Source organism: Elephantulus edwardii, unplaced genomic scaffold (genome assembly GCF_000299155.1).
Source record: "Elephantulus edwardii isolate Elephantulus edwardi_28Jun2011 unplaced genomic scaffold, EleEdw1.0 scaffold00019, whole genome shotgun sequence".
NCBI lineage: Eukaryota > Metazoa > Chordata > Mammalia > Macroscelidea > Macroscelididae > Elephantulus > Elephantulus edwardii.
Genome location: NW_006399769.1, coordinates 25,735,991 through 25,749,341, shown reverse-complemented (window position 1 = coordinate 25,749,341; position 13,351 = coordinate 25,735,991). Strand labels below are relative to the sequence as shown.

The 13,351-nt window shown below is 36.8% G+C and overlaps 1 protein-coding gene across 1 annotated transcript in view; it reads right to left on the bottom strand.

The window, feature by feature from the left end:
- Positions 1 to 585: 585 nt before the first annotated feature.
- FAM98A (family with sequence similarity 98, member A) overlaps positions 586 to 13,351 on the bottom strand; it is a 23,826-nt gene continuing 11,060 nt past the window's right edge. Inside the window, exons 3-8 of the mRNA XM_006882358.1 lie at positions 10,851 to 10,985; positions 5,649 to 5,833; positions 4,603 to 4,683; positions 3,544 to 3,660; positions 1,333 to 1,500; positions 586 to 1,251 (exon numbers count right to left, since the gene is read on the bottom strand). Coding sequence (XP_006882420.1) covers positions 586 to 1,251; positions 1,333 to 1,500; positions 3,544 to 3,660; positions 4,603 to 4,683; positions 5,649 to 5,833; positions 10,851 to 10,985 — 1,352 coding nt within the window. The remainder of the gene's footprint in view (positions 1,252 to 1,332; positions 1,501 to 3,543; positions 3,661 to 4,602; positions 4,684 to 5,648; positions 5,834 to 10,850; positions 10,986 to 13,351) is intronic.

The following is a 13,351-nucleotide window of genomic DNA, read 5'->3' as shown; positions in this document are numbered from 1 at the left end:
GAACTTACTGAATGTGCTATCTGCAGAAGAGCTCATTTAATAGGAACAGACTTAAAAGGTCTATTATGAACCAAACGTGGCATAGCCTCTGAATTAAAAAGGCAGCCAAGGGCGTTCGGTGCTTGGAAAATAAGTATGAGAACATTTGAAGTAAAACTCATATAAATGGACTGTTCATATGAGGAAAGCTTCCTAGATGCAAATATAAAAAAAGAAAACAAATCAAAACTAGGTAAATCCTCATTTTGAAAACTGCATATTGAAAACTACTTTATTCAAGTAATTTCTTCAAAAACCTAAGAATTTTCTGACTGTGGAATTAGTCTACTGGTCAAACAAAAAAGGCAACTTTTATTACCTTTTTTAAAAATTCTTCATACAAAGGAGAGATGTATTGTGTTTCTCAAATAAACAGTATTGTGTAAGTCCATTAAAAATTCTACAGAACTGAATGATAACTGATGCCAAGCAGGACTCCGCCTGCCACCTGTGGTCTCACATTAATTCAAAACAGATTCTGGATTCAAGGTTCTGAAACTAAGTTTCTATTACTTGAGCTCTAGCAAAATACAAGGTTCTGTAGCCTCAACTAGTATAATGTCTACCCTGTCCAAATCCAGAGTGATTATACTGGTAACCTCCATGCTGGAAGTGCTGTTCAAATTGCCCCCCTTGGTGGTAATTCTGGCCCCCTCTTCCTCCCCAGCCTCCCCCCTGACCTCCACGCCCACCACGGCCTCTGCGCCCACCTCTCCCTCCGCGTCCACCACCTCGATCACCGTGGTGCCCACCGTCTTGGTATCTATTGTCCTGCTGGTACCCACCACCCTGGTATCCACTTCCTGTGCATGAAGATGTCTGGAAGCCACTGTAACCACCACCTTGATAGGCACCACCGTGGCCACCGTGATAGCCACCTGGTTGGAAGCCCGAATCTCGGTAACCACTGTCTTGGTAGCTGCCTCCCCCTCCCCCTCCACTCCCCCCATCTGTCCAGTCGCCTTGATGCTTATTTCCTCTTCCTCCCCCTCGACCACCATGGTCATAGCCACCGCGGCCACCTCTCCCTCCTCCTTGTTCATGGCCGCCTCGGCCTCTGTATGAGGAATGTTCATAGCCACCTCTCCCTCCTCGGCCTCCTGCTTGCTGCTGGGGGCCGTCTTGTCTTTTCTGCCATGGTGGCATCTCTGGGGGTGGAGGTTCAATTTCATTGGGTCTACCGCCTCTGTCAGGCACCCTGCCCATCAACACCTAGGGATGAGAGAGACATTTTTAATCTATTTTATAAACAAAGAGATGCAGATGCCACAAAAAGAAAGGTACTTTAATCACCTTATTGATGGCACAGGCAGTCTTTTCTCTAATAGAGCCACTGCTTGTCCTTAAAATCTTTGATAAATCTTGTCTTGCAGCCAAAAGATGAGCAACTGACACCGTACTTTTAGGAGATAAGACTGAGCGTTTTGGCTGGTAAACTTTTGCTAATTTTTCTGTCTGACTCTGTTGAAAGAAAAACGTTCAAAGACAAATGTCAGTTTTCAAAATGACATTAAGAAACACAGTAAATAAATATATGTTAAAGAAAACCAAAATGTCTGATAGTACTTTGTCTGACAGTGAAAATATTCACTGGGTTACTGGATTCCAGATGGTGGGAAAAAATTATATACTCACCAGTGCTCCTACCTAGTCAAGAATTACCTTACAGGTGCCAGACTTGATACAGCAAAGACTATTGTTGGGAAAGGGGGGACAGGCCTAATGTGAAAGTAGAGGTGTGAGGGAAGGCATAGCTGGGTTTCCTTATAGGACTGTGGGGCTAAGAGGGTATAAAGTCTTCTCTGGCCACTAATCTCACTACCCCAGTATCAATGAAATGCTAGCTGTGAATAACTTGTATTATGCAGTTAGTATATGTGTTCCTTGAAAAATGCTCCCTCATTAAATGCATTCTTTTATTATAAATACATAATTAAAAAGGATCTGTTTTACCTGAAGAGCAGCATTTATTAACTAGAGAGAGACAAGAATTTACTGAAAAATTGGGAAAATTGGGCAAGTCCCTAAATTTACGTACCTTAGTTTTTGGATTGGGATAATGTGACCAAAATAAAGCAGCTCACTTACAGCATTCTTATGAGAGAATGAAGATGGGATAGCATTGGTACACAAGTACTGGCACACAAAATATTTAGTGTGTGAAACCCATCTACTGGAAGCAGTCAATATAATGTTGACTAATAGAATTACTCAATGATTTAATAAAAATATGCTGAATAAAAAAACTTTCCAAACCTATAATGGGACAGAATAACTGAAATTCAGAATAAGAAAATGTTGAACACGCAATGATTAGAGGTAGACTGATTTAAAACGCAGTTTGTTGAATTCAGAAACAAAGTTGAAGATAAACATTTTACAGGAGAAAGAGGCAAACGAAATGAAGTCTCATTTTCAATGTTAATACTGTCATTTCATGTTCAGATGAAGTCTCATGTTCAGTATCAATACTGTCACAGAAGACAATATAATTTACTCCTGATGTTTATTCCTACTAACTAGCTATGACATTTTAGGTGGTCTCCATTTTTCTGGGTCTGCAATCTCTTACGTGCAAAATGAGGCGAGTTAAGATGGATTTCAACATTGTCCTTTGAGCGCTAAACTACTCTAACTGTAAATATATACTCCAAAAATTTAATAGATACTTCACAGCCACTCAGTCCATTCTGACTCAAAAATTCTATATATAATTGAGCTAAGCGTTAAAGATTTTAGGTGACATCGATATATAACTACTAAATGAAAACTTACTTTCTGAGTCAATTAAAATTCAGAAAAAATCTATTTTCAAAGCTGTATGATTACTAAGGAAATATCTAATACAAACACATCTAGATCAATCTGAACATAAATTCAACTCACAGTTCCATTTCCGCCTCTGAAAACCTACTGGAGGGTCAGCTATCAGTCGGATCAGACTGAACAGCAATGAGGATTTTTCTGAGTTTGAGACAGTCAAAGCTACCAAATGTGACAATTAATTCCCACTTAGTGGTCAAAACCAAACCAAAATAAAAATTAGTTGCTACTGAGTCTATTATAAGTTAGGGAGGCATATTTAGCAGGTATAAGCTAAAATAAAAAATTGAACCTCAAATTCTCTAGAAAAGATCATAATATTTGAACACATTCAATCTAGTATTTCTAACTTCATTAAACAAATTTATAGTATAATAAGCAAACAAATAATGTAAAAATAGAATTTATTATTTAGATACTGTTTTTCCATAAATAGGTATTTCCAATAGGACCATAAATTCTGTTTTCTTGAAAACTAATTCTGTTTTCTTGAAAACTATCAGTAAGATGAAAAAGGAATGTTTCTGTTACTGCTGAACAGTTCAAACAACTGTTAACAAGTCACTAAGAAAAACGTCTGTGTTGTGTTTTTTTTTTTCAGTCTCTATCTAACCTTAAGGTAGGGATGCCTGGAGATCATGTCTATAAATAATCTGCTCTTTTAAATTATTTACTGCGTACCTTAGCTCTGTCAGACCAGCCAAAGGACTGCACAGTGACATCCAACCGTTTTATTAGCAGCTTTCTACGAACTTCATACTCATTGGCTATGGCTTGATTAATTGCTTCAATCTTTTCCTGAAATAAATAATTTTAAAAAATCAGTTAAAATCAGTTTGATCCTGTATAAAAGTACAGAAAAAAAATTTGTTCCCAGGACTTTGCACATGTGATTCCTTCCACAAAATAAACAGTTAAAATGATGAGTAAAACAATGTTAAGCCTCAAAACATAAGAAAAAGCATATAAAGTGTATGGTTCTCACTTCACTTTCCTGTAATTCACTGTATAAAGCCCAGCCAAATGCAGTTTTTGGTTTATAAACAATACATTTGGCAACCAGAAAGGTACTTATACTTCTCTTCAACTTATTTTAATTAACTGCATGAAATACTTAAAAACTGAGTTAAATGTTTCTCATCTTACAAAAGTAAAATTATTCTACGTAAACTTTGAAATGGGGAAAAAAATGTTTATTCTATTTGTCCAAGAAACAAACTATACACATTAGAGAACATATGTTAAGAAGAAAAAATTACGGGCACATCTTACTCCATTGTTTATGGATTTCTGTAGTTACTAAAGTTTTTATAAATTAAAGGTTTGCAGTAAACCTGTCTTAAAAAAGCCATTAGTGCCATTTTTCCCACTTTGTGTGTCTATCATTTTGGCAACTCAACAATACTCTAAACTCTGTAAATTTAATAACTATAAAATTGGGTGTGCATAAGCTTTCCTATATACTAAGAAAGGAAAAAAATGAAAAAAAAAAAAAAAAGAAAGGAAAAAAATGTATGTGACTTGCTATATACTGTGATAATCATTTTACTACCGTGGTCCAGAACCTAACTTGTAAAATCTGAGGTATAAATTTTATATGATGTATAAATAAATAAATGATAAATTATATAATAAAATAAATATTATCAAATAAATGATGTATAAATTTTAACATCAAAATTATGAAATAAACATACAACTCCTTACAAATTTCACTGAAGATGATGGATCACTACTTACCCAGTGGACTGGCCCCATTGGCTTCTTTAATAAAGGCTTTCCCACATGATTAGGTGGAACTTTTGCTAACGTCTCCTTTAACTGACACAAAACCATAAATACATATATTAATAAATTTAAAAGTAGAACATATATCCTACTTTTCTTCCCAATCCCCAATCAAGGTATGGTAATATCTTGCCATCAAATGAAGATTTCAGACAGAGGTTAAGAGGTTAAGGTAAAGAGGACATTTTGAAATGCAGAAGACCTATATGAAACAGCATTCACTTGCCCCACTCCTCACGAACCTAGAAAAGTATGATTTCTTCAAGGCTTTTAGCAGAGTACCTAACAGCAGTGGGCACTCAGTGAATACTTGCTGAATGGATGCAAAAGCAAACACAGAAAACCTGGACGATGGACACAGATGATTCCCTATCGTGGTCCACCAATTCTGTGTACTATGCTGTGCCACCCCACAAAGCAAATGTACCAGCTCTTAAGAGTCCAGCAGACACGTACATGGAATACTTTCATTACTCTAAATATGTCTAGCTTCTCCCTACTCATTTTTAAAATTGAAATTACTTGTTCCAATTAAACTATATGAAAGCTCTTAACTGTTAAAATATAAAAATAATTCTGGTTTATTTTCATATATAAGCTTGTATCAGTATTCAGTACTTCTGGTAGGCCAAATCAAACTAGTAAAGCTTGAAGTGACTAGATTAAAAAGAAAATAATTTTTAAAAAATCATTAACATCTTTTTCTATCTAGTTAATGGGGAATGTTAGTAACATTTAAGGCAAAACACTTAATAATATATTAACTGTATTAAAGTTTGGTGATAAGATACTTTCAAAAAAAGGACAATTTGCATCTAGTGTATTTCAGTTTATAAACTAAAAGAATAAAGATTTATTTTCCAAAGAAACAGAAAACATGTAAAAAAACACACAAAAGTATTATTTATTTTTAAAACAAAAAATAACAGAATTGTTTCATTTAAACAAATGTAGTTCTATGCCTTTAATACACTATAATCTGGTACTAAAGGTCTTACTTTTTTCTCAATCCCGCTGAAGAATTGGAACATAGTTATACTGGCTGGAGGTTTGGACATTCCTAGAGCAATACATATGCCTTTTAACTCTTGAAAGACCTCACTAGCGCCTCCTTCTGGAGCTTGTTTTGGAGGAGCATTCACACAGAGCATTCTGGCAGCTTCTAGTTCTGAGATGAGGTATGCTGAAGTAAACAAAATAAGATTTAAAAATGAGATACAGCTAGAGTTAGATAAATCTTGGGTCATACACTATATTATCTATTATGATATAAGTTTTAAAGCTGCAAGAATGGATAAAAACAAGGAGACCAAACCACTGTTACTTGCAAATAACATTACCACAAAATCTAGTTCTGTAAATGAGCTATTCATCCAAGATATAATTTATAGGGGCTGATTTAAAACTAAGACATTCTCCTTAGAAAATCAAAAGCTTACAACAGATGGGAACTGTAAGTTGGGTTCTTGAGTTACATGATTAAGAAAGAAACCTTCAGAACAGAAGTTAGCACATCTTAATATATTTGCAAAAGATGGCAGGTGGTCAATTTTCAGTGAGAAAAGGCTACATGTTTTTACTTTTCACCATTTATAAGGACCATTCCTATAATCACCCTGTCCACCTTCTTCCCAATACTAAAGGAGCACACCCAGAACTGTTTTTGACATTTCAAATTAATTCAACTTTAAATAACATAAGCCACATAAAGTACAGTGAGAAGCCAAAAGTCTCCTTCCATGATCCCTAGTATCTTAACACCATCAGCTTCTTTCTGGTTGTTCAAGGAAAACAGTTTTAGGTATTCAAAGAGCTGTCTCCTTTGAACATCCATTCTCTCTGTGCATGAGGGAAAACGCTTCCTTCCAGTATCATTCCCATGTGTAGACTTCAGCCAGTATGACAGCTGCAATATGCTTCAAGTAATTCTACTTGAATCAGATACTTAAATATACAATCTTCAACTATTAACCTTCCAAAGGACATTTAAATTTTCAGAAAAGATTATCAGTAATTATTTGACTGTCAGAATTTCAGGTTATATGGTAAAAGAATATGCTTTAGACAACATAGACATGACAGGACAGCTTTAGGCAAAAACAAATCTTTCTAGGCCCTTGAATTCAATTACAAGAGTAAAACCAACTTGAGTATCTCATTTCCACAATAATGGTGACATGCTGGGAGGCACAGGAGTCATAATTTTGGCAAAACAGCACTAAAAAACTGCTGACTCTTGTAATAATAAATACAGCCACGTTTCTGGAAAGATTAAATAGGCTTAAAACCCCCCCTCCCATATTATTTGATATAGCAAATTGAACTAACATATGAAAGTTACACATAGACACAAAAATATTAACAGTTTAGCCTCACTGGGTGTATGTGTGTGTGTGTGTGTGTGTACACACACACACACACACACACACACACAGTCATTGTTTTATTTGTATATTCCCAAATAGCACATACCCTTATAAATAATCACATATATATTTGAAGGGCATAAATGACAAAATTATGCAAAAATAATTCTACCATAGTATGTTCATACCTAAACTGCAAATGTCTTGTGACAAATCTAGAGGTAAATTTTAGCTTCATTCTATAGTGTAAAATGGTACTTTGGATCATATCTGTATAATAAAAGTATAAGCTACAGTCAAGAAGTCATAGATCAAGTTTGCTAGCTATCCTAGAAAGAAGAAAAAAACACATATATCTGCATTCAGGACAGTTTTGGAAATGGGTGGGAGGTTGTGCACAGTATGTACATGTGAAAACATGTAAAAACAATTGGCTTAATATTTATAAAAATATTAACCAGGTTTATAAAAATGATGCATGAGGGCTGTACGGTCCGCAACAATGTACTGCGAGCACTACATGAATAAAAATAGGCAAAAAGTTTAAATGGGACACGGCCATCTTTCTTCACTTAAGTACAGTCTATTGCTGGTTTCTGTGCTACAACAGCAGAATGTGTAGCTGGAGTTGGGACAGAGCCTTGATGTGGCCCAGACAGCCTAAAACATTTACTATCTTTTTCTTTAAGACAGTCTGCTAACTCCGTTTCAGTACTGAAGATGAAATTTAATCAACGGGTTCTCTAAATTTAGAACACCTTAAAACAACTAAGCACAGATATTCACAAAGTGAGTTGAGTAAATAATTACATGCAGAAAAATTGTATGTAAACAACTACAGAAATCATAACTCTACTGACCATCTAAATGAGAATAAAGAATGTTTATGTAGGAATATATTACTAGAAACTCAGATCTGACTTACTGTACCTACGAGAAGGCACCTGAGAGCCACAAAGGCCAGCGAACAGCCAAAGCAAAGTTCTTAACCTGAGTCGCAAGCATTTCACTCACTCAAAAACTATTTTTCTAAGAATTTTAACGAAGTTTGTTCATTTATTTCTCCAAAACACAACGCATTAAAAGTACCAAATTGGCCAAGATAAGCGTGCTGGAAGTAAGTGAAATATGTAGCATCAAGATGGGACAACAAATATTTGGAAAGATAAGAATTATTTACAGAGTAGTTAAAGAATATTTACCAATACTAAAATATAGAGGAGGCAGAGATTACGAGAATAATGTAAAAAGGAAAAACAGGATCAACAAGGATGAAAAGGGAAAAGAGAGTGTAGATGTGTTTATGTATGAAGAATTTAATAAGCAGAATAACAGTCATTTAATTGAGAAACCACCAGACATATGTGTGTGTTTATTTTAGTGCCAAAACCCGTAGCTATATATTCTTAAAGAACCTTTCAAGTTACAGCACATTAAAATAGAGCACTGGTATGCAAGCCTTAATGCCCATTTTGGCAAAATCTAGCCAAATCTATGTACATGGAACCATTAGCTTTTTGGTTTTGCAGGTAGGTAGCTGGTTGTGGGCCCTGGGCTGCTCCTATTTCTCAGGTGAATAAACAGCTGATGGGAAAAGGAATTCTGTTTCCTCTTTGCTGACTTCCTCTCCCTCTCCTCCCACTCTGACCCCTTAAGCTGCTGCCACTGCCTATCCTGCTCTGGTCTCTGTCAGCAGCTTAACCAGCCACAGCAGCTGCAGTAAGGATGACCAGTAGCAGAGATTCTCATATGGCTTGAATATAGTGTTCAAGCAACATCCAAATCACCTAATGTGCTATTCATAGCATGTATGTGGACATTAAGAGAGGCACACATCCTTACAACTTTAAATTAAAAATATTAGTGCAATCTGCTCAATAAATAGGAAATGTTAAAGACATCTATCAAAGATTTATATTCAAACTGGTTTTATTAGCGCTAAAAAGGCCGAACTGTGCCCTCAGGGAAAATTAGCTATTCAGTCATTTCAAGAGTTCCAGACAGCTGTTACCTTCTTATGTAAGAAAACCTAATTCCAGTGTCAAATATTATTTTTAAGAGAGTAGCACTACAAAGGAGAAATAAAGTTTGAGATGGTTATGGAAAAAAAAGAAACATTTTGAAAGACACTGAATGAGCTATTTGCGACAGGGGTGAATAACATAATAAGCAAAGTAAGAGCATGCTTACTTTGTAGTTCACACTGGAAGAGTCCCTAAATATAACAGCTACAAGCGCAATGTTTTCAAACTGAAACACCCAAACTGGACCTGGATCACTTTTCAGAAACTTTAGTGGAGTGTAAAAGTGAAACATACACACAAAACTCCAAAGTAAGAGTACTTGGATATATTTATTGGGGTGTTCCGTTAGGATTGGTGGACGATCTATCAACAATCTGCGTTATGCACATGACACAACCTTGCTCGCTGAAACTGAGGAGGACCTCATGCACTTACTGCAGAGGGTCAAGGACTGCAGCCTTCAACATGTACTGAGGCTCAATGTCAAGAAGACAAAATTTCTCACCACTGGACCCATCGGTAGCATCAGGATGGATGGCGAAGAGATTGAGATTGTTCACAGCTTCAGTTTGCTCGGCTCCACGGTCAACACTCTTGGCACCGGTAGCCAGGAAATCAAAAAACGTATTGTGATGGGAAAGTCTGCAGTTAGGGACCTCTCTAAAGTACTCAAGAGCAGCGAGCGGTGTCTCTCTGGAGACTAAGGTCCACCTGATACAGGCCATGGTTTTTGCAATAACTTGTTATGCATCAGAGAGTTGGACAATGACTAGGGAGGATAGAAGGAGAATTGACGCCTTTGAGCTGTGGTGCTGGAGAAGAATATTGATTGTACCATGGACTGCCAAGAAAACAGATTCATTCTAGAGAGGGTTAAACCAGGCTGCTCCTTGGAGGCAAGGATTCTGGGGCTTCATCTGACATACTTTGGACATGCTGTAAGGAGAGACAGGTCTTTAGAGAGGGACATCATGCTGGGTAGAGTGGAGGGACAGCGCAGGAGGGGAAGACCCTCTATGAGGTGGCTTGATTCAGTGACTGGGGTAATCGGGATGGGTCTGCTGGAGGCAATGAGATTGGCACAGGATAGAGCACGGTTTAGGGCTGTTGTACATAGGGTCACTATGAGTCATAAACGACTCGACGGCACATAACAACAACAACAAAAATATAAAGCAATAAAATTGTGAGTTTAATTATTGTTTATCAAGATGAAGAGAGAAGATGAGTATATAAAAAGCATAAACTTTCCAGGAAAAAGAGTTTCCTACAACGATTATAAAGGAAAGAAACAACATAAATATACCAATGTGACATTTTTACAAACAAAACCAAGACTCTCAACATTAATCAACCACAAAAATAAAAATAACAGCACAATACACTTTAAACAATTACATTTACTATTTACTACATATGCTTACTATCTTCCAAGAAATTAATTAAAAAAATAATTTTACTATCCCTACATTATCTTCTCAGTTAATTTAAAAATATGCTTTTTGTTTAGGATGCTAAGACATCATGATTGAACACCTGAATAACACTCTGGCACTACTGTTGTCTATTACTCTCAAAAGCTGGATTATCAACAAAGGTCAAGTGAAAGGCGGGGGGAGAGTATCAATTGTAAAACTGAAAATAATCCTACCAGTGTACCAGCCTAACATCAGCTAACGCCAACATTGAGAGCTTTTAATGTTTAAAAAGAAGTATTCTGAATGAAATCCATAATGAAACAAAACAGCATCTAGCGTACTAGAGGCCTACATATAAAATAACAGCCACATTCTCGTAGCCATGAACTTACTGAGCAAAAGGAGGCAGTTCTTCTGAACAAGAAGGCGCTTGGTCACATCCCCGGACGTCAGCGAAAGATACGGGCAGTTCATTTCCCCCAGCAGCCCACTCACCTCTAGCTGGAACTCTTCAGCTTCATTCGGGCCTTTGAAGAATGAAAGTATTATTTAATAATACTGTTTTCCCATTAGCATGTAAGTATTATTACATGTAAACTGAAAAATCCTCATAAGCTAACTCCTACCTAGAGTTCCTTTCCTTTCCTTTCTTTTTCATCTTTTCTTATACCACTGCCAATTTTTTTCTTAAACACTGTTTTCATTATGGTATTATTTGAGACTATTTCATGGCTTCCTAATTTCTATTTCATCTAATTTCCTCTCTCTGCCATTAAAGATTCTTTATAGCCTCTCCAGCATATCATTCAGAGCACAATTACTGTCCCTGATAACAATCACAAACATTCCCTCTACAATGTCAGTCACTCACTTTACTTCCATGTCTTCACCTAATTCAATTCTGTGACTGATACACCCTCTTCTAGTTCATTTTCTACTAAAGTCATTTACAATAAAACTCCAGTTGCATTGCTCTATGATGAAACTCCAAAAAGAAAAGAAAAAAAAGAAACTCCACCACTTCTTGTTGACCAGTTGCCTTCCTGCCATGGACTGCCTGCTGCTATCATGCTGGAAGCCAGGGCACCAATTTCAAATACTAGCAGGGTAACCCAGGGTTCATCAGAGCCTCCAAGCTAAGACAGACTAAGCAGCAGGCCTGCCCAGCCACTTCTGAAACAACGGACCCTTGAAAACGCTATGAGTAATATTGGAACATTCCTTGGTATTGTGCTAGATGAGGAGCTCTCAGGCTGGAAGGCACTCAAAATACAACTGGTGAAGTATGGAACTGCCTTAAAGTAGACTTAATGACATGGAGTAAAGCTTTCGCCTAGCCAAAGACCTTCATTTGCCGATGTGGAAAAATTAAAAAGAAAAAGAAACAGCGGCAAACATCCATTAATAACTGGAACATGGAAGGCACAACTCATGAATCTGAGAAAATTGGAAATTGTCAAAAATTAAACGGAAGATGGCGCTGTAAAAGAAGGAAACCTCTGCCCCTACCCAAATTGAAGCCAAAGCAAAGGTATTTAAGGCCAAGAGGGCAGTCCTGAAGGGCATCCACAGCCACCAAAAACACAAGATCTGCACATCATCTACCTTCTGGCAGCCTAAGATGCTGAGACTCTGAAGGCAGCCCCAATACTCCAGGAAGAGCATCCCCATAAGAAACAAGCTTGACCACTATGTCATCATCAAGTTTCCCCTGACCACTAAGTCAGCCATGAAGAAGATAGATTTAAAAACACACTTGTGTTCATTGTGGATGCCAAGGCCAACAAGCACCAAATCAAACAAGCTGTAAAGAAGCTGACATTGATGTGATTAAGGTCAATACTGTGATTCTGCCTGATGGAGAAATGAAGGCCTATGTTTGGCTTGCTCCTGACTATGATGCTTTGGATGTTGCCAATAAAACTGAGATCATCTAAACTGAGTCCAGCTGGCTAATTCTAAATACAAATCAATCAAATCTCTCTCTCTCTCTCTCTATCTCACACACACACACACACACACACACACTCACTCTTAAATGGAACCCATAAAGACTGACAACCTAGACTTGAGTGAATTGAGATAGACTGTTATTGGCCATTCTGAATTAGTCAATGATATAATCTACTTATGCTGGAAATGAAAATTGAAGAGGAATGGTGCCCTATTCATCATCAAAAAGAACATCTTAAATCTACCCTGAAGCACAATGCTGCAAGTGATAAAACAACTTCAATGCACTGAAGAGAAAGATCTGTTGATATAACTATTATTCAAATATATACACCAACCACTAAAACTAAAGATGCAGAAATTGCAGATTTCTCTCCTCTTTTGCCTCTGAATTGTTCATAAGGGTTTTCAAAGGCCAGTTATTTCAGAAGTGGATGACCAGGTCTTCTTCTTAGTCTGAAGACTATAATGGATGTCAGAAAGACTGAATTGTTCAGTAGGGCATAAAGACAAAACAAAGGGAAAAGACGCCAAAGTAAAAGACACGGCATGAAAATCTGAATGGGCAACTTGAGAAGACAAAGTATTATAAAGGAATGTGCAAAGATCCAGAGTTAGAGAATTAAAAAGGAGAAACTAATTTGGCATTTCTCAAACGAAAAGAACTGAAAAAGAAATTCATGCCTTGAGTTGCAATAATGAGAGACCCTATGCGAAAAACTCTGAATGACCCAGGAAGCTTCAAAAGAAGGTGGAAGGAATATACAGAATCACTCTACAAAAAAGAATTGGTCAGTATGGAAACATTTCAGGAAAGAGCATATTAACACAAGCCAGTGGTGATGAAGGAAGATGTTCAAGCTTCATTTAAGGCACTGGTATGGAATACTATGCTGCATTGAAAAACAAGGAACTCATGTAATATTATTCAAAATGGGTG